At 41.3% G+C, this 21,827-nt stretch overlaps 1 protein-coding gene across 20 annotated transcripts in view; it reads left to right on the plus strand.

Moving 5' to 3' along the window:
* The window catches only part of CZH9orf3 (chromosome Z C9orf3 homolog), a 206,822-nt gene continuing 185,001 nt past the window's right edge, over positions 7-21,827 (plus strand). For 4 of the 20 annotated variants that reach the window (XR_002433214.1, XR_002433216.1, XR_002433215.1 and 1 more), the window contains exons 1-2: positions 9,054-9,418; positions 20,249-21,208. Coding sequence is in view for 13 of the 20 variants with exons in the window: in XM_021379881.1 (XP_021235556.1) it covers positions 20,403-21,208 (806 nt within the window). In the remaining 7 variants the exon portion in view is untranslated. Of the gene's footprint in view, positions 157-9,053; positions 9,419-13,511; positions 14,423-14,789; positions 14,850-20,248; positions 21,209-21,827 lie in introns of those variants that run through there. The other 16 variants (XR_002433212.1, XR_002433218.1, XM_021379878.1 and 13 more) reach the window with 11 other exon arrangements.

Below are 21,827 nucleotides of genomic sequence, written 5' to 3' on the forward strand. Positions count from 1 at the left end.
CACAGGCTCAGCCTCTTAGGCGAACCAATAACAGCTTATGGGGAAGGGCCTTTCCGCGTTACAAACCGAGGTCCGCAACACGCCTACTACAACATAAGAGCCAATGACAGGATTTTAACAAACAGTTGGTCCAAAATGCCCCTTTGAGATCAAAAGGTGAGCAGCTTTATTTTATTAAAACTATATGCACAGTTTTCTCATTAAGATTGGCACAGTGCTTTTTATGTCACCCATCACCTTGGTATCTCAACAACTCAAAACAATTTTGAAACAGAAATTCTATCTCCACTATGTCTATTTTATTCCCTTCCAAAATATGTGAAAGCAACTAGCACAATGAGTTCACGGCTCTGCTCTTAAGTGTTGGAAATTTAGCAAATAAGCTGAAGGAAACTAGTTGGTTTTCTAATTAATTCTGAATGCAATCACCTTAATTTTGAAATTGAACTATCTTCTATGATATTCTCAGTCCAGCAACTCTTCCAGTTCTGAGTTCTTGGTTCCTAGATTTTTTAGCTGGAGGGCTGTTAAGAACAGGGAAGATGAGTTTGTCACAGTTTCATGCCAAGTTACATTACATTCAGTTTCAGTCATTACCTTCTCAGACAGGAGTATATGTCACCTAAATATTGAGATAGTGCTTCATGGCCTAAAAGAAATATGGGCCTTTACATAAGTTGTTCTCTAAGGCTCTCCCATCTGTGTCCTCACCAGCCCTGTACAAGGATTCTTGTCAATTTTGAGTAAAACGATGGAGAGAACTGAGCTCAACTCCACAGATGAACCCTTGTCCTATTTATTTTTTGGTGTTGTCTGGAAACGTTACCCCATCTGCAGCCAAAGATGTCAGTTTGCTCCTGGGGCTTCTAGGCAATGGGACAGATGCAGCTGGTGGAGGTGGGTGAAGGCCACTAGTGGGGCAGACAGACAAGTAGTCACATCTTGGGCAGCCTTTGTGTCTTGTGATCCCAGGTGCCAACACTTGTCAAGGTGCTAACTTTCTTGATCTTCTTGCTTAAAAAAATGCAGGATGTACACTGAGAGGTCTCTAGTTCATAAGCGACGCTTGTTTTGGTATTGGGCAACCCACAGACTTCAGGACTGCAATTGTATTTCTTTCTGACACATGGGAGGCTGGGGAAATTAAAACATCACTAGCCGTTCCCCACAGCTATGTTTCAGAAGCTTTTGGGCCTGTAAAATTCTAGTATCTCTTTGAGATCCTTGTGTGCTTACATTTATTTCTACCCTGCAGCATCCCATGTGTTCCTGAACCTTTTCTTTCAGCTTGCTAGTGACAAGCGACTTGGTACTATTAATGCTCACAGGCCTGAAGGAAAATATTAAATTATGCAGATGTTCACTTACATTCTGTGTTTACATTGCATTTGGAGATTAGAGAGTGAATAGGCTTTTTTTTTTTTTTTTTTTTGGTGATGACTCACTCTGTTAAACTTCAGTTTTGAATACAAGCTGGAAAGATTCTCAATGAGCTGATCTCTCTAACAAGCACAATGAGACCCACACTTTCAGCAAATAATTTTCTTGTGTCACTTGAGATAGGCTTCCTGAAAGCAAGATCACAATACTGATGTGAGAGTAAGGCCATAGAAGACTGTTAAAATTTAGCAATTGTATCAATAGCTAATTCTTAGAAGTGCCGAGCTGCTAGCAACTGTCACTGAATTCACTTAAGTTTCAACCCTGAAAGCAATGTATTTCAAGTGCTGCATTGCTCCATGCAGATATGCCTAAAACTAAACCAAACCCATCTGCTTAGGATTCTCAAAATATTTTCTTCTCAGTTTTCCTGAGTATTGTACCCTGTCCAATGGGAATATAACAGCTGCACAAAAGATGATATTTGCATTTCTTTCCCTGTAATTCAAGAATAATGGCACCTGCTTTTGGAGAGGGAAGTCTGTTTGCAAATTTCTCTGTTTAGCAAGGATCTGAATCTAGGTTTCCTACCTCCCTAGAAATGAAGTAGAAGATTCAACGTGGTGTTCTGAGAGGGACTCTCACAATTTGCCCTGTCATTGTTTTTCCACTTGGCACAAATAATTAAAAGTTCATGGAGTGAAAGAAAAGGAGAATCTGACTTTGCCAAGCTGTGGTTAAGGCACTTACTTACACTGGAAAATTATCTTTGAATCCCTATTCCAATGAATATTTTATTATTTTTCTGATACCCCACAAGCTAGGGAGATGTTTCCATTCCCTTCTCCCCTACTCCTTAGGCTGGCATCACCAAGGAGCCTGGGCACCTGCAAGCTGAGAATTTATAAATCAAAGCATCACAGAATCACAGAATTGTAGGGGCTGGAAAGGACCTCTGGAAATCATCTAGTCCAACCCCTCTGCCAAAGCAGGCTCCCTAGACCAGGTTGCACACGTAGGCATCCAGGCGGGTCTTGAACATCTCCAGAGAAGCAGACTCCACGGTCCCCCTGGGCAGCCTGTTCCAGTGCTCTGTCACCCTCACTGTGAAGAGGCTATTGCGCACATTTGTGTGGAACTTCCTATGCTTCAGTTTGTGGCCGTTTCCCCTTGTCCTATCACCACACACCACTGAAAAGAGTCTGGCCTTGTCCCTTTGCCTTCCACACCTTAGGTATTTATAGACATTGATCAGATCCCCTCTGAGTCTTCTTTTCTCAAGGCTGAACAGACCCAGTTTGCTCAGCCTTTCCTCATAAGAGAGGTGTTCTAGGCCCTTTATCATCTTTGTGGCCCTCTGCTGGACTATTTCCAGGAGATCCCTGTCTTCTTTATACCAGGGAGCCCAGAATTGGACATAATACTCCAGGTGAGGCCTCACCAGGGCAGAGTAGAAGGGGAGGATCCTAGACCTGCTGGCCACGCTCTTTTTAATGCACCCCAGGATACCACTGGCCTTCTTGGTCACCACTTGCTACCTCATGGCCAACATGTTGTCCACCAGGTCACCCAGGTTCCTCTCTGCAGAGCTCCACTCCAGCAGGTCATCCCCCAACCTGTGCTGGTGCATGCAGCTATTCCTCTGTAGGTGTAAGACTCTATGCTTGCTTTTGTTAAACCTCTGTTTAACAAAATCATGGTTTTATGATTTTTGGTTACCGGTATTCCACATCATAACATCATGTAGTGCACTGGGAGTTAAAGAGTTAGTGCTCCAGTTCCGTGGATTGTGGATAGTTCTGGGTACCTGGTTTTCAGAAGAGAAGAACTACATCTCCCAGAGGACTGTCTACTGTTCTGTTACCATTTTCCGTCCAGAGGGAAACATAAAAACTGTTCACATATCATGAGATGTCCCTTTTGCTTCTCACTCCCCTTCTGCTCGTCCCAGCAGTGTCTCTCTCCCTAGCTGTCTCACTGCCAGCATTAGAGTATGGCCTTTTGGTGTTTGGACACTCGCATTTTATTTGATTCATTAGCTTCAATTTTAATTATATTGTATTATATTGTGTTATTCTGCATTCTGATATCTCATTTAGTAAATTAGTTTCTTTCTCCTCAGATCGTTGCCGCTGTTTTGTTTTTAGGCCCATCTCTCTACCCTTTCCCCTTTCCCTTTTCCCGGGGCCTGGGTCCGTGGGTTCCCCTACCCTATTAGTCATGGAACTGGGCCGAACCTGCCTGTAAGCCATTGACAACCTCGTATGGTTCCTCTCTGCCCAACTCTCCAGCCTGTCCAGGTCTCGGTGAATGGCAGCACAGTCTTCTGGTGTGTCAGCCATTCCTCCCAGCTTTGTATCATCAGCAAACTTGCTAAAGGTGGACACTATCCCCTCATCAAGGTCATTGATGAAGATACTGAACAAGACTGGACCCAGCACCGACCCCTGGGGAACACATCTAGATGCAGGCTTCCAACTGGACTTTGTGCTGCCGATCACAACCCTCTGAGCTTGGCCAGTCAGCCTGTTAGCAGCCCAGCTCACCATCCACTCATCTATCCCACACTTCCTCAGCTTTGATATGAGGATGGTGTGGGAGACAGGATCAAATGCCTTGCTGAAATCAAGGTAGACTACATCCACTGCTCTCCCCCCATCCACCCAGCCAGTGCTGACATCATAGAAGGCCACCAGGTTGGTCAAGCATGACCTCCCCCTGGTGAATCCATGCTGACTACTCCTGATAACCTTCTTCTCTCCCAGTTGCCTGGAGATGGCATCCAAAACAAGCTGCTCTGTCACCTTTCCAGAGACAGAAGTGAGGCTGATTGGCCTGTAGTTTCCCAGATCCTCTTTCTTGCTCTTTTTGAAAATAGGAATGACACTGGCTATACTGCAGTCTTCAGGCACCTATTCCATTCTCCAACACCTCTCAGAGATGATAGAGAGCAGTTCAGCAATCACCTCTGCCAGCTCCCTCAGCACATGTGGATGTATTCCATTGGGGCCCATGGATTTATGTACACTGATGTTGCCTAGACACTCTTGGACCATCTCCTCCGTCACCAAAGGGAAGCCTTCCATTCCCCAGACTCTGTCACTTACCTCCAGGGTCCAAGATTCCCAAGGGGGAGTCTCTGCAGTGAAGACAGAAGCAAAGAAGGCTTTCAGTATCTCGGCCTTCTCAGCATCCCCCATTATTAAAACACCCCCCTCATTTTGTAGGGGACCCACATTTTCCCTAGTCTTCCTTTTACTGCTGGCATACTTAAAAAAAGCCTTTCCTAATATATTTTATCTCCTTTGCCAGATTCAATTCTAGGTTGGCTTTAGCCCTCCTCATCTCACCCCTGCAGGCCCTGACAACATTCCTGTATTCTTCCCAAAAGGTCAGACCCTTTTCCCACATTTAATGGACCTTCTTCTTCCCTTTGAGTTTTATGCATGAGCTCCTTGCTCATCCACATAGGTCTCCTGCCACCTGATTTCTTACTCACAAGGATGCACTGATCCTGAGCTTGGAAGAAGCATTGTTTAAATGCTGACCTGCTCTCACAGGTCCCCTTACCTTATAACACCCTAGACCATGGGATAGCTCCAAGTAGGTCCCGAAGCAGAAAGACTCACAAAATTAACTTGTTCAGGAGCATAAGTTGTGTTCTCCTCTATCCCTCCAGTTATAGGGAATGAGGGACTAAACATGATGGGTCAGCATATTAGTACCTGGCTCCAAGCCTGGTGTGCCCAGCAGGGGTTTGTGTTTTTTGACCTCAGCTCGGTTTGCACAAGACCTGGCCTGCTGGCAACCTATAGGAATAGCTTATCCCACCGGTGGAAAGGAGTTTTAAGATAGGAACTGGAAAGGTTCATTGATAGAGCTTTAAACTAGGTACGAAGGGGATGGGGGTGAAACCAGGGTCACTAGTAAGGAGCCTGTATGTAATGTGCCAGTGCTTGTGGGAGGGGGTTGTGCTAATAAGATCCCACAGTCTTGTGGGGTGAAGGAGGAGAACAATATATCTTTGTGTAGGAAGAACACAAGGGATGATGTGAGGTTGGTGGCTATGGATACACCTGAGTATGGTCAAGAGGGTATTAGGGCATCTCCCACTCAAAAGGTGGCCCAGCTCAGGTGTGTCTACACCAATGTGCGCAGCATAGGTAACAAACAGGAGGAGCTAGAGACCATTATGAGATTGGAAAACTATGATATATTTGCCATCATGGAAACATGGTGGAATGACACACACAGCTGGAATACTGTGATTGATAGCTACTGACTTTTCAAAAGAGACAGGTAAGACAGGAAAGGCGGTAGTGTAGCCCTCTATGTTAAGAGAGAATACGAATGTATGGAAATTAATGACGGTGATAGAGTTGAGAGCTTATGGGTTAGGATAAAAGTGAAGGCCAGTAAGACTGACATAACCATGGAAGTCTGCTCCAGGCCACCCAACCAGAACGAAGTGGTGGATAAGATACTTTATGGAAAGTTGGGTGAGGTCTCGAAGTCCCTACCCCTTGTTCTCGTGGAGGAACTTCAACTTCCCAGACATCTGCTGGAATTATAATACAGCAGAAAGGGAACAGTCCTGGAGGTTCCTAGAGAGTGTGGAAATCAACTTCCTCACACAGCTGGTGAAGGAGCCAACAAGGGGAAGCAGAATCCTGGACCTGCTGTTTGTTAACACAGAAGGCCTTGTGGGGGATGTAAAGGTTGGAGGCTGTCTGGGGCAAAGTGATCATGAAATAATAGACTTCTCAATCCTTGCTGAACCTCAGAGGGGAGTCAGCAAAACTGCTACCTTGGACTTCTGGAGGGTGGACTTTGGCTTCTTTCAGAGCATGGTTGAGAGAGTCCCTTGGGAGGCAGTTCTGGAGGGCATGGGAGCCCAGGATGGCTGGGTATACTTTAAGGAAGTTATTTTAAAGGTGCAGGAGCTGACCATCCCCAAGTTACAGAAGACTAGCCAGTGCGGTAGGAGACCAGTCTGGCTGAACAGAGACCTTAAGCTGAAACTTGGGAACAAAAGGAAAGTTTATGGTCTTTGGAAGAGGGGGCAAGCAGATTATGATGATAACAAGTACGTAGTGAAGTTGTGCAGGGAGAAAATTAGAAAAGCCAAAGCCCAGCTAGAACTGAACTTGGCCACTAAGGTGAAGAACAACAATAAATATTTCTATAAATACATCAACAGTAAAAGGAGGGCTAGGGAGAATCTCCATCCCTTGTTGGATGCTGAGGGCAACACGGTGACCAAGGATCAGGATAAGGCTGAGGTACTTAATGCCTTCTTCAACTCAGTCATTAACAGTAAGACTAGTTGTGCCCTGGGCACGCAGCTCCTTGAGCTGGCAGATGGGGTAGGGAACAGAATAGACCATGCATAGTCCACGATGAGATGGTTTTGGACCTGCTCTGAAAGCTGGACACTCACAAGTCCATGAGGCCAGATGGATTGCACCCTAGAGTGCTGAGGGAGCTGGTGGATGTGGTCGCCAAGCCACTCTCCATCCTCTTTTGACAGTCCTGGCTAACAGGGAATGTCCTGGTTGACTGGAGACTAGCTAATGTGATTCCCATCTTCAAGAAGGGCTGGAGAGATGATCCTGGTAGCTATAGACCTATCAGTCTCACCTCCATGCCAGGGAAGGTTATGGAATGGATAATCTAAGGATACATCATGGATCAGTTAAAGGTCAACCAGAGGATCAGGCCCAGTCAGCATGGGTTTATGAATGGTAGATCCTGTTTGACAAACCTGATTTCATTCTATGACAAGGTGACCCGCTTAGTGGATGAAGGTCAGGCTGTCAGTGCGGTCTACTTGGACTTCAGTAGAGCCTTTGACACTGTCCCCCGTAGCATCCTTCTGGAGAAGCTGCCCATGGTTTGGATGGGCATACGCTCTGCTGGGTGAAACACTGGTTGGATGGCCGGGCCCAGAGAGTTGTGGTCAATGGAGTTAAATCCAGTTGGTGGCCAGTCACGAGCGGTGTCCGCCAGGGCTCAGTGCTGGGGCCTTTTCCATTCAGCATCTTTATTAATGATCTTGATGAGGGGATTGAGTGCACCCTCAGTAAGTTTGCAGGTGACACCAAGTTGGGAGGGAGTGTTGATCTGCCAGAGGATAGAAAGGCATTACAGAGGGACCTGTGTAGACTGGATCAATGGGCAAAGGTAAACCATATGAGTTTCAACAGGGCCAAGTGTCAGGTCCTGCACTTTGGTCAAAACAACCCCAGGCAACCCTAGAGACTTGGGGAGGAGTGGCTGGAAAGCTGCCTGATGGAAAGGGACCTTGGTGTGCTGATAGACAGTTGGCTGAATATGAGCCAGCAGTGTGCCCAGGTGGCCAAGAAGGCCAATGGCATCCTGGCTTGGATCAGGAATGGTGTGGTGAGCAGGACTAGGGAAGTGACCCCGCCCCTGTACTTGGCATTGGTGAGGCCCTACCTCGAGTACTGGGTTCAGTTTTGGGCGCCTCAGTACAGAAAGGACATGGAGGTGCAGAAGCAGGTCCAAAGAAGGGCAACAAGGCTTGTGAAGGGCTTGGAGAATATGCCCTACGAGGAGAAACTAAAGGAACTGGGGCTGTTTAGTCTGGGGAAGAGGAGGCTGAGGGGAGACCTCATTGCTCTCTTCAAATAACTGAAAGGTGATTGCAGTGAGAGCAGGGTTAGTCTCTTCTCACTGGTGACAGGTGACAGGACAAGGGGAAATGGCCTCAAGTTGCACCAGGGGAGGTTTAGGTTGGATATCAGGAAAATCATCTTTCCAGAAGGGGTTGCTAAGCACTGGAACAGGCTCCTCGGGGAGGTGGTTGAGTCACCATCAATGAATATGTTTATTAAAAACCGTTCAGATGTGGTGCTCAGGGACATGATTTAGTGGTGGGTTGTTAGCGTTAGTGTAGTATGGTTAGGTTGTGGTTGGACTTGATGATCCTGAAGGTCTTTTCCAACCTGAGCAATTCTATGATTCTACGATTCTATACATTGCAAATATAGACTAAGTATTTCTAAGACCTTCCATGGTCTTGATTTTAACAGCTGATGGCTGCCTACCCCTCCTAGACTGCAGAGCTTATTCAGTGCTGGCATTGCTGGATATTTTTAGGGATTAATTCCTTTTGCAGACAGAAGTGACAAAATAATTTGCCTGTTCTAAGTATCCTTGGCTTCTTCAGCAGCCAGCTAACAGCTCCAGCATCCTGTGTGCTCTGAGACAGAAGCAAGGTAGTTGTGACAGCAGTTAATCAATGATGATTTGCTTCAGGAACATAACTTTTCATTGCCAAACTAAATGATAGAATTAAGTATCTAGTTAAATGTGTTATGTGAAAACAAATAAGTAAACATATACCCCCTGCTGACACCAATGGGATTTTTGCTACCTTGAACTGTAATGATAGCAGTCTGCCTTAATGCGCAGAAAAGTACACTTCTCCATCCTGTCATCCTAGCATGATTACAAATAGTGGTACAAGTAACCTGGCAATTCTGAGGCTGCAATCTGCCATCAGCTGTCTGGAAGGGAAGATCCTATTCTTTATCACTTACTCCTTAGGAGTGGGAAATTCAGCCTTCAATTAGTATGAAGTCTGGTCTGCTGATAACAAGCATGTTATTCTTATTTTTAATGGCTTTCAAAATGCAGAATTCTGGGGATCCTTTTCTTTGACTACTGGGTTTCAGAACAGGGTGGCCACACAGACTGAACACCGTGCGGCCATTCCTCTGCCCCCACGCTACGGTGTACAAGACTGAAGCATGCAGCTGGGTTAAACTTGTCAGCAGAACCCATAGCCCTGAATGCCTCGGACTTAAGACGAAGCACTCCGAACAACAAACACCTCCCCCCTCCAAAACTCCCTGCAGGATGCATGGGCAGGGCCGAGCACGAGGGGCGGGGCGATTACAGTTGCGCCACGCATTTGGGCGGTGCCTGGGGGGCGGGGCGATTCGAATGACGTCATCGTTGTGCGCTGCAGCTGGGCTGGAGGGCGGCGTGGGCTGAGCGGGGAGCGTGGCAGGTAAAGCTGCGGCCGTCGGGCGGTCAAGCGCCCGCCAGAGCGGGGTGGGGGAGGGGAGAGCTGGGAATTGATAGTGACCGTTAGTAATTGTTTGTCCCGCGCGTTCTGGCCTTCCTTCGCCGCTAGCCTTCTGCCCGGTGTCCCCTCTGCGGGAGGAGCGCGGTGCTCCCCCGGAGTCCGAGTCCTGCTCCTTGGGGCCGCTGGCCTTGCCCCCGCAGCTTGCTGCTCGGCCGGTCGGTGCAAGGCGCTTCTGGAAGTCTGGAGGGCAAAGGCACCGTCCCAGATTTTTGCGTAAACTTCTCTGCAGTAAACAGGAGAGTGGTGAAGACGCGCAGTAAGAAGTGATAGGCAGTTAGTAATAAGCTCTAGTCTTTTGTTGTTGTTGACTTTTTTTTTTTTCCTCGCTAAAAGCTGTTTATACAGATTGAATCTGTGCCTTTCTTGTAAGACTCTGTTAAGTGTAACTTCCTGAAAGAATTTGGCATGTGATTATATTAAAGCTCTCAAGGTGATTAACAAGTTGTTCTGTTCATCAGCTTCTTCTAATGCTTGGAAACATAAAAGATAAAACTCATGTCTTAGTAAATGGAATTTTGTAATTCATCTGTAGACTTTTGTGTTGTGTAAGTCACTTCAAAAGGAATGCTTCTGTGTTATTTCCTTGGAAATGACAGCAGATACAAAGAGCAAAATAACACTAGTTGATAGAGCAAACTGACAGCAAAAGTACTATTTTTCAGCCTTGTCACTACCATTAGCTGTGCATTTTCACCAACAATGAACAGGAGCTGAGATGTGTACGTGAGGTGCTGAGGAACATGGTTTAGTGGGCAGTATTGGTGATAGGTGGACAGTTAGACTGGATAATCTTAGAGGTCTTTTTCAACTTTAGTGATTCTATGATTCTGTGTTGTGTTTATAAAAATATGCACCAGCGGAGGTGACCCACTGTTGCCACTGCTGAAACGCATCTCCCACCACCTCACTGTGCTTGTATCGTCTGGTTCGTCTCCATAAATGTTCAGCAAGCATCAGTGAATGTCAGTGGGTGATATTTTTTCTGCATGGAGGAATTCAGTGAGATTCTTCTGCTTAATAAGCACTTCCACATCACATGCCATTTTGTCAGACTGCCCCTGCACTGCCATCTGTTGCACGGCAACAGAATGTGGTGGAATATTGGTGGGAAGGCTTAACCTCTACTGCCATACCACCAACATCTGCTGCTGATGTCATGGGCCTCCATAATAAAATAGGAGGCATTACTTTTGGAGTTACCCTTGTGTGTGTTATTTCCTTCACTCAGGGTAAAGCTGAGTTTTATAGGTCGTGCTGAGCTACAGGAATGGACTGTCAGTATCAACACTGGGAAGAGAAGATTGATTTTTATGTTTCCAATGTCAGGAAAATAATCTTTCACATTGCAGGTGGTATTTATAAATGGCAGCTGCATTGAGTTAGAAACAGTCGTACCATAGTACAGCACGAGTCTAATTTGGACACATCTTCATCTGTGTAGGCTGTCTTTTGAAAAGCAGATCCTTTTCCTTGTGTGTATAGACTGGAAATAAAATCCAAGATACTTTTGCTCTTCATCATCTTCATAGAACCACACCGTCGCTGAGGTTTAAAAGGGCCTCAGCACCATCTGGTCCATGCCCCGGCTTAAGCATGCACACAGCAGGTTGCCCAGGACTGCCTTTCAAATCATTTTTAAAAATAAAAATTAAAAATTAAATCCTTACACAAATGGTTTATTTCTAAATGCAGTAGATCTGTGGGTAGGTACTTGTAGGATATTTAGTTTTATGTTTCGGCTTTGCTTAGTGATGTAGATACTTGGTTACTGCTGTAGTTCAGAGAGCTGGGTGAAGGCTCAGAGTGGTTGCAGCGAACATCAGGATGCTCTTCCTAGCTCATTTTCCATAAATAAGTTATGCTTCTGTGTCATGCATTGATTAATTTTGTGTTTTGTCTTTGGGAGTGGGTATTTTTGGGGAGGAAGTGCAGTTTGACCTTTCTGAGTTTCGAATCTCATTTGAGCTGAAGGATGGAAGTCTTTTTTTGTCTTGTAGTTTCAACTTCTGGGAAACAATTTCTGCTACTGCTAACTTGTAGTTGCTCACTGCAGCTATACTTCACTGACTGAGAAGGAGCGGCAGTTAACAGAATTAAACTTTCACTTTGAAGTCTCCTTCCCATGTGTGCAGATTTTCTCGTGACTCTTCCTGAAGTTCTCAAGCTCTTTTGTAGGGACAGGTTTATAGTAGTTTAACAGTAGCAAGTGATTCTGTTAGTTTGTTTCAACCTTGCTTTCAGCTATGGAGGAGTTCTTGCCCGTCTTCAAAAGGCTTAGTTAGTTATGTTAGGTGCTTGTAAGAAAATCAAGTTCAAAATTACTGAGAACTATTTATAAATCTTAATATTTACAGACTAGAAGTACTGTTGATACTGGTGTTCAGGATTGACTTCTTGGTAAGATCTTTAAGTCTTATGTTATATGAGAAATTTATAAAACTGGATTTGGAAGAAACTTCCATCAGAGCACTTTAAAATAGAATTAGGGCCTAAAATATGCCTTATTTAAATATACAGCACCTGGATATTGGCCTGGCGCACATAGGGGAGGTATGGTGCTGAAATACTTCTACACCTTATGAAGGATATGAGGAATACATAATACAAACAAGTTGATGCCAGTGTTTCAGAGTCGCTTCTTTGTAGCCCAGAATGTTAGCTTCAGCTACTGGTGAGGCCACATGAGGCAGGCCGTGGCCTGGGGTACCTGAGCATAAAGATACTCATCTCTGTTGATGTTTTTTTAAGGGTTGGTCAGCTGGAAGAAATGTCTTCAAACAGGTGTAGCATAAACTGCCAGACATCTATTTCTATTATTTCTATTTAATTGCTTTAAAAGGCTATTATTTTGGGTTAATGGGTTGGTATGCTGTACAGAAAACAGAAAATCTGAGTTAGAAATGACCTCTGTCTCGGGGCCAATGCCTGCTGCTTGTGTTGGCGTCTGTGTGTGAACAACATTTGTGCAACTGATTTTGCCCAATTAAAATACTGTCATTCTCTTGATTTTCTGTCATGCAAACCTTTCTTTCATTAATTTCTTCTCTCTCAGAGTTTGTAAATGTGTGAAATAAAACAGCTACAGTTGTGCTCTAAGAGGTGTCATGTCATTCAGAAAAGAGATCACATATTTGGCATAGTCATGTGTTTTGCCGTGAAGATTTAGGAAACAGTGTTTTGCACTTCTCTTTCACTATAGTTAACTATATAGTATATATAGTATAGTATATATAGTGTTAACTAGAAAGAAAGGTTGAGGGAGCTGAGCTTGTTTATCTTGGAGAAGAAAGGCTCTAGGGAGACCTCACTGCGACTTTCCAGTACCTGAAGGGAGCTTATAAGCAGGAGGGGAACCAACATTTTACATGGTCTGACGGTAATAGCGCAAGGGAGAATGACTTTAAACTGAAAGAGGGGAAATTTAGGTTAGATGTTAGGAAGAAATTTTTTACTCAGTGCGGTGAGGCACTGGCACAGGCTGCCCCGAGAAGTGGTGGATGCCCTATCCCTAGAGATGTTCAAGGCCGGGCTGTATGGTGCCTGGGCAGCCTGATCTGGAGAGTGGCAGCCTTTGCCATGGCTGGAGTTTGGAAGTGGATGATCTTTAATGTCCCCTCCAACCCAAGCTGTTCTATGATTCTATGATGAACTATGGTAAGACAGTCTGTTGCTGACTGATATGGCAGGAGTATGATGCAAATATTTCCTGGAAAGGAATTAGGAGTTAGTGTGTTCTGCTTGGTGTATTTCTGGCTTGTGCTGTTATATTAGAGAGTCACCATATATGCAAGGTATATATATGGTATATACCATATATACCATATATATATATGTATATGTATATACATATATACCATATATGGTATATATACCTTTATATACCTATATACCATATATATGCTATATATATACACCATATATATGGTATATATACCTATTTCTGCACCTTTGTCTCAAAACTGCACCTTTATATACCTATTTCTGCACCTTTGTCTCAAAACTTGCTGTTGGACAGCTTCAACAGAAGGAAAAGTCCAGGCAAATGTTGGATGAGTCCAAGAAATCTTCTGTCTGAAGATTTGCAGGCCAGGGGCAACGAGAGATAAGCAGCCCCCAGAGGTAAACAGCTGCTAAATGGCCGATGAGCAGATAACCATCCAGAGGACGACCTGCATGTCCACAGGTGCTGCCTGTGACTCTAACCTAAGTGCCCAGGAATGCCGTGCTGGCAGAAGAGGATAAAAAGAGGCACCTACAACCAAGAAAGTCTGTGCCCGATATCGGACACCTTGTGGTGTGATACTTGCCTGCTGCCTGATTCTCCTGGGCCTGCTGTTGGTTGCCTAATTTTTACCGGCTTGCTGCCTAAGGCCGCCCATTCTGCTGCTGCCTTCCCCTGCGCCCTTATTCCTGCATTGGCCTTGGGCCATCAGAACAGTGCACAATGGGACATGGCAGGATCCTTGGTGGTGACTATCCATGCTTTACATAATTCTTGCTCTTTTCCTATATTTCCTATTTGCCTGCCTTCCCTCCCCCATCGTCCTAATTTGTGATAATCACTGGCCTTTCCCTTCCCCATCACTTTAATTGATAATAAACTGGTCGGATGATGTTTGACCTTGCTTGTGTCTCAGTCTCACTCTGGCTATATCAAAGAATCTTGCCTCTCTGATAATCAGAGGGAGGCACCTTAATATGTGCATAAGGTAGGAAAAAGAAGTTGTATCAAATTTAATGAATAATAACTCAGACCTGCATTTTTAGGAAGCAGAAGGAGAAGTTCTACTATTTGCATGTGAATGGAAAGCTTGGAAATGCGCAGAGGACTTCCAAAGGGTCAGCAAGGATATTGCTTCATCAGTTGAGAAATTATGTTTTTTGTGTTATGTGAGAACCATAATTGCAATTTATTCTACTAACTTGGTAAGGAAGAATAAAAGGAAATGTAGAATGAATAGAAGTTTAGTTATAAGGATGTATTACGTAGCTTGGTCATAGAATAGAGTAATTCAGTTGGAAGATGATAAGATAAAACCAGTGATACCTGTGTGCTTTCATGTAGTTATAACTGAATGCATACAAGTGCTTTTAATTGCCTGGAAAACATTTAAATATATTTAAACCATTTTAGAAACAACAAAATATGCATTATATCAGCATCTGAAAAATATATTTGAATATATAGATAGGAATTTCCATCTAATGTGTAGCTAGCACAGTCAGGGTTTTTTTGCTTGCTTGATTTTTCTTTAATTTTTTTTAAAGCCCAATTTCTCTTCATATCTTTCAGACTCCTACTACTTCTCTCGATGGAAGTAAGGAAAATGTTGAAGAACAGATGTTAGTCTGAGTGGGTTCCATGGTCACATACTTTTGGGAATCAAGTTGGTTACATTTCATCAGAATTTCTGTTCAGTTAATCAGAAAGAAAATTAATGGAGAATGCTGTCTTGGAGTACCCAGGCACAACTTGCAAATTTGCATAATGTTGCAACTCATACTGATTTTGCTTAAAGTTTTGATAAGCTGTGTTTTTGTACTTGCAGTTGGGAATGTTTTGCTTGAATAGTTGTACTTTGATTTTTGTACATTTTTGGGAAGATTTGATTACAGAAATAATAGAAGATGCATTTCATCTAATGGAATCAAAGGGTGATTGTTGCTACCTAATTTTTTAAACCTAAATTATTACGTATCTATGAAAGACATTACAGTTCAAGTAAAGAGGTGAACATAGGGTTTACAAGCATGTTTGATTGTTGCGCAAGTACACTTTTCACTTTATTCTTGCTTGTCTCTTGACATTACATATTTTCTGCTTCTGTGAGTGCAAACTTTTTGTCTCATCTGACAGATTTTTTTTTTTTAATGTTGGACCAGTGAGGTGAAGTCTGATCGTATGCTAGACTTTAGACATAATACTAGCATGTTTTTTTTACAATATTATTGAAATAGTGGTACTGGTTGAAAGCAAATTTATAGGTTGCTAGCACTTAAATAAATGTGGAGCTGTAACTATCTGTGTGTACCTTTCTTCTTGTTCACTTGCAAGTTTTTACAGTGTCCTTTGTAAGGAACTAAAATAAAAAATCTCTTCGATCTCTGATATTGCGTTCTCCACTTTTCCTGAAGTGCGTTGTTCCTTCATTAATTTTTGCTTGTCTTTTTTTTTACTACTTGATTTCCATTTTGCTTTAATGTGACTTCTGTGTCATTTTCTAGTTCATTGCTACAGAAGTTCGGTACGTAGTCATTAGTTGCCTTGATCTTTTTTTTTTTTTTTTAATAATAAAAGGCCCATCTGTTTGAGCCGAGTAAACAGTTCATTCCTGTCTTTTCTTCTTGTATAGAATTGAGATGTTTTCCCTAGATGATTTAGATCCAGTATCTAATAAGCTGCACACAGCTGTACTGACTAGATATCCATCTTGTCTGAAACACAAACATTTATCCATGCACTTTAATTTAGTAAAATTAGCATAAAAATGTTTAAGCCAGTGTATCTGTTTGTCTCATGTCAGGTTAAATTCTCATGTAAAATCACCCAAATGAAATATTTCTTTCTCAGGTGACTATCATATATGTGCCTTTAAATATTTTTGCTAAATTGCCTTCTACTGTTTTTTTTTTGTTTGTTTTGTTTTTTTTTGTATTGCAAATGCTGCATTTAAAAAAACAAATTAAAAAAACAGGAAAAAAAACCCAACAACATCATTTTATCATTAAATTTCTTTTTAATATAGCAGATATAAGTAAAACAGTATTAAAAAGTGTAATTATTTCAGACTTTTTGTTCATGGATTCATTACTGAGTAATTTATTCCTGAGATAACAGTTGATTTCATCCTCCTCCCATCCCTCCAAAAATAGCTTTAAGGATCATTTTCTCCTTGGTCTTTTGTGTATTAGTGTTAATCAGTAATTCTGCTTCATATCTTTTTAGTCATGGGAAGGAGTAAACAAACTTTACTATGCATTTGTTTTTGTGTTTATTTCTCTATTTTTCTAATCCCTCTGATTCCAAGCAGACATTTAGTGTGCTAGTCTTGATACCCTCTTACAAGGGATTATTATCTCTATAGCTCAGTAAACATACTGAAAATCTGTCACATAGCTAACAAAAGATGTCTTAGCGTGCTTCTAAAAAGATTCTTAAGGAAGTTTTTAAACAACCATGTATATGCAGATAATATTGTTTAGGCATCTACAAGTGCTTGGTTAAAAGCAACTGACATTTTTAAGTCACCGTTCTTAATACTTCGTGGAAGATCACCCTAATATTACAGTAATCAAATATAATTTAAACATAAATACTGCGTGAAAAATAAATCAGCTTCAGAAGGAGTGATGCAGTCTTACCACATATGCACAGATCATCTACTCTGCAAATTTCTTCTTAACTTGACCCTAAAGCAAAAGAGCAATGTTTTCTTTGTTCTCTTGTTTGAACATTGTCTGTTCTCGTTCTTTATTTGCTCTTTTCAACCTACTTTAATTTAGTTTCTCAGTTCAATAACAGCAAAAAACAGCTCTGCAGAATAGAAAAATAATGGTTTTTGTATTAAAAATATTATCTGTGTAATTCAGTATATTATGGAATGTAGTTATATTTGCAAGACAAGATACATAGGTCACTCCAAAAATAATGCCTCATAGTTATTTTCATGGGAAGTGTAACAGATACAAAGAGCACAATAGCACTGTTTTTCAGCAGTCACCACCATTAGCTCTCCATTTTTGCCAGCAATGAATAAAAGCCTTAGTGCCACATTCATAAACATCTGCACCAGTGGAGGTCACCCACTGTCACCACTGCTGAAATGCACCACCCACTGCCTCACTATGCTCACATCCATTGTTTGGTCCCCAGAAACGTTCAGCAAGCAAGCATCAAAGAATGTCACTGGGTGCCATTTTTTCAGCATGGAGGAATTCAGTGATTCACCTTTGCTTCACAAGCACTTCCATGTCAGATGCCATTGTGTCAGACTGCCCCTCTGCTGCCATCTGCCACATGGCAATGAAATGTAATGGAATATTGGTGGGAAGATTCAACTCTGCTGCCAACATCAGTCTGTGATGTCGTGGGTCAGTGCTTTGAAATTGGAGACATTACTTTTGGAGCAGCTCTCAGCATTTCCACTTTCAAGTTTCCAAAGACAATTCCCATGTGAAGTTACCTTTTGAGAACAGTATAAGATAAAAATATACATATAATTTTAGGATGAAATTTTGTGTGGATTCAGTGACTGTTGCTAGCAGCTCAGCACTTTTAAGAATTAGTTATTGATATAACTGCTAAATATGAATGTTCTTCCATGGCTTTACTCTCACATCTCACACCAGGATTGTGATCTAATTTTATATCGAAAGTTTGGATGACTTGGGTAGGAAAGGCCAAATATGATAGAAGTAGAATGCAGCTGACTGATGAAAACACATTTTTATGTGAATAAAACGTAACTTGCTAAAATCGTGTTTCACATGTGCGGAGTATGTTTTAATATAGCTCCCTGCATGTAGTTGAATGCTCTTGCTTTTAATGAGTGAGTATTAGGTGTATAGTCCTTTGTTACTTTTGGATACTTACTAATAATATAGAAATAGGCATGCGTAAGTTAGTGGAATTAAGATTGGACAGATATGACCAAAGACAGTTTTAACTTTTTTTGGAAGTGTTTACTTATTTATTTCATAACACTGAATTTGATCTCTGGTGTAAAAGACAGACATCATGGATGCATTGCTCATATCACAACATTTACAACCTTTGACTGCTCTACCGATTTTCCCCGTTAGATTTTATGGCAGGAAAAGGTTTTAATATCCGTGTACTAGTTATGAATATTTCTTGTTCAGCAAGCTGAGATTTTCTGAAACTTTTCTTAGCCTATCTGAGAGGTCTTCCCAAGTATTTTTTTTCCACTTTTTTCTGTTTTCAGACTGCTTTAAGTAGAAATAAATCACTATTACGATATTAGAGCCCAGTATACATTACAGGGTACGTGGTGTTTCACTTTCCTCTGTTTATTTATTTTTGTTGTTCGTTTGAAGTCAAACTGGCAAAATGAACATGTGCAAAGTTAAGTCGTCTTCATAGTGAAGTCACTGGTGCTCTGCAGAAGCTCATATCTTTTTTTGATCCTATAGAAAGTTAAATTCTGAAATTACACACAAGCACACCAGTGCAAGATGTGAAATGTTTTCTTGTAAAATATGAAAAGTTTGAAAACACTTGAAATAGAAAACTGTTATGGTCAACAAAAATATAATTCAGAGAAAAAGTTTGGGAAAACCCTCAAATAAAGAACAGAGAGTTATCTGCCAGAATTAGTTCTGAAAATCTATTGTCTCTTTCAGATAATCTTCAAATTATTCTGAATTTACTGAGGTATTTCAGTGACCCTTTGCATGTGGATTGATATAAAGGGAAAGATTTTTCTCTGCTTGTCTTCAAAGACATCCCTGTAATAGCTGTTTCTGAGTAGAAGAGAGCATTCAAAGAAGTCCCTTTTGCAATACTTTGTGTGTTTCATGTGAAGTTAGTTCAGATAGCATTTTAATGGTTTAATGACTTGAGCTTTTCACATACTGGTCCCAGTTTGATAGCCTACAAACAAAATAGCAAGTCTAAGAGGATTCTAGGTTCTCCTCTGTGCTTACTTTAAGAACTCCACAAAGGATGATGTTGGACACTGAAATCTTTAATGAGGCTATGAAACAATAAACCAATGAGTCAAGCCAGTATCTGTTCACTTAAGGTGCTTAAAAACAGACTTGGCTGTGTGTCCTGAGAGCATCACTAATCTGGCAGAGAGAGAACTACAAGTCTTAACAGGAAATTGCTTCTTTCTTTCTTTGACTTCTAGTCTAGAAAGCAGTCAAAAAAAGGACTTAAGTGGGATAACCATATAATTTCAGCTCAGTGGTCATAGCAAATCAGAGAATGTGTGGCAGCTAAAATTCTGTGTTGGTTACAAAAAATATTGATGTATTTTAATGTGTTCTTGCTTTTGTAATATTTGCATATTTTCCAGTGAAAAGACCTTTTGTTTTCTGTAAGACACTATTATACTGAGTGTTAATGCATTTCCAGCTATTAGGATGTAATCATATAAGTTAAGTATATAACTCTAAATTTAAAAAAATCTTTATGAACCATCTCAAAGGAATACTAAGAATGCACTCACAGTAAATGGACTCATTTTCTGGTGATTTACTAGAAATGCTGATATGAGTGGTTGTCATGTGGAAAGTATATTAGTCCCTGCTGTTGCCTTGTATGAATCAGATTGCTACTTCGAAGTTTAAAACTATGAAGTGATGTAGGCTCATGCTTCTTACTTTGAATCACAGCTGAAAAAAGATCTTTTGAGCTAAGGCATTTGATATAAATACAGGAACCTTGAAAACAAACAATACATTAATAAATGTAGATGTTGCATAACAACGTATCTTAAGTATTTTTGTGGGTGAAAAGAGTCATCTAGAGGCCTTTAGTAAAGTTTGTTTCAGTTTATAACAGCTGTCTAAAAATACATTGACTTGGGATTTTCTCTGAAAAATAAAGCCTTCTTGATAGAAAATCCTGAAGCAACTAGCTTGATCTCATTCTGTGGAGACGCTGTTTGGCTGTACTACTCTTTATAAAAGCAACTGGACTTCTAAGTATTTTTCAAAATAAGTCTTTGAGTTGTGGAACAATTATCTGATTTGGTTTTATTTTTTTATTTATTTTTTTTTTTACAGAATGAGAGAAGTGAAGGAACTACAACTGGTTTCTATATTGTAATTTGATCAAAATGTTTTTGTTACTAGAAGGTTGAATATTCTTGCTTCTTACGGAGACATCTTAAATAACAAATGGCTAAGGTTCTGTAAAACTTGACCACCAGACAGAAACATGGAGATGCAGCTAGACCCCATGAAGGATGACTTGCCCTTAATGGCCAACACTAGCCACATGCTTGTAAAACACTATGTATTGGACTTGGATGTGGATTTTAAAAGTCAAGTTATTGAAGGAACCATAGTTTTATTTCTGGAGACAGGGAGCAGACACAGGAAAGCCAGCAGTACTGGTAAAGAAGGCTGCCAGTCACACTTAAATGAAACGTGTAACATTGGGGCATCAGAACCCTACCGCATTCCTGTGTCAAATGCAAGTGTCTTTTCATCTGAAGTGGAATATAATGATTTTGCAGTCTGTGGTAAAGGTGAAAAAGATACTTCTGATAAAAATGGTAGCCATAGCAACGAGGAACAAGCTTCTGGGATTTCTAGTTCAAAGAACTGCTGTGACACAAAGAGTCATGGGAACAAGGATTTTTTGCTGGTATTGGACTGCTGTGATTTATCTGTGCTGAAGGTTGAAGAGGTAGATGTTGCTGCTGTGTCAGGCATTGAGAAATTCACCATGTCTGCTGAACCAATTGATGTTTCAAAGGAGCTGGAAAATCTCAGGAATCAGATTGTACACAAACTTGTGACTTTACCTTCAGATCGCTGGCAGGAACAGCTATACCATTACACTCGCTGCAGCCAGGCACCTGGCTCTGGACAGCTTCTGTTTACTACTGGCAGCTGGAGCTTGGAGATAAGGAAACAAGGAGTTCAGACACCAACAGGCTTTCCTCATGCTATAAGAATATGGTACAAAACCAAACCTGAGGGGAGATCTGTTACATGGACTACAGACCAGAGTGGCAGGTACGTAAATTTGCTGAAAATTTTTGCACATGTTAATTTTAAACAGGTGCAAGAATGTTCATTTGTGTAATGCTGAGGAGCTCTGTGAAGATGATGAGCATTCCCTTCCATCGTATCTCTTGTGTACTTGATTTGAACCCTATTGCTATCCTGTAGGATAGTAGATAAACTGCGCTCAAGAAACTCCATAGCACTTGCAGACCTCAAGCCTGTCTAAATGATTGTACTTCCTCTTGGTAAATGGGAATAAATAATTATTGAGTATTGGAATAAGTGTGTGCAGAGAATACGAGATTATCATTTTGAGAAAAGAAGATATGTGTGACAGGTTATTTTCATTTTAGTACTTTGTGTTCTTTCCTTTCTGGCTTAAACAACTGTTCATACCACATAAAAATCAATATGCTTAACATTTAATAGAATTTCTTCACAACTAGTCTTTTATCAACATTGTACTAAGTTTAGAGATTCAGTCTTTTCCTCATAAATCTCTGATAACCAACTTTTAAAATCTTCACCTGTTATGTAAAATACATTGATGTTGGCAAATGAACTGTTGTTTTTTTTTATCTTGCTTTTTGAAAGTACACAGTGTTATACAGAAATCTTCAAGATAAGG

Source organism: Numida meleagris, chromosome Z (assembly GCF_002078875.1).
Source record: "Numida meleagris isolate 19003 breed g44 Domestic line chromosome Z, NumMel1.0, whole genome shotgun sequence".
In the NCBI taxonomy this organism is placed as follows: Eukaryota; Metazoa; Chordata; class Aves; order Galliformes; family Numididae; genus Numida; species Numida meleagris.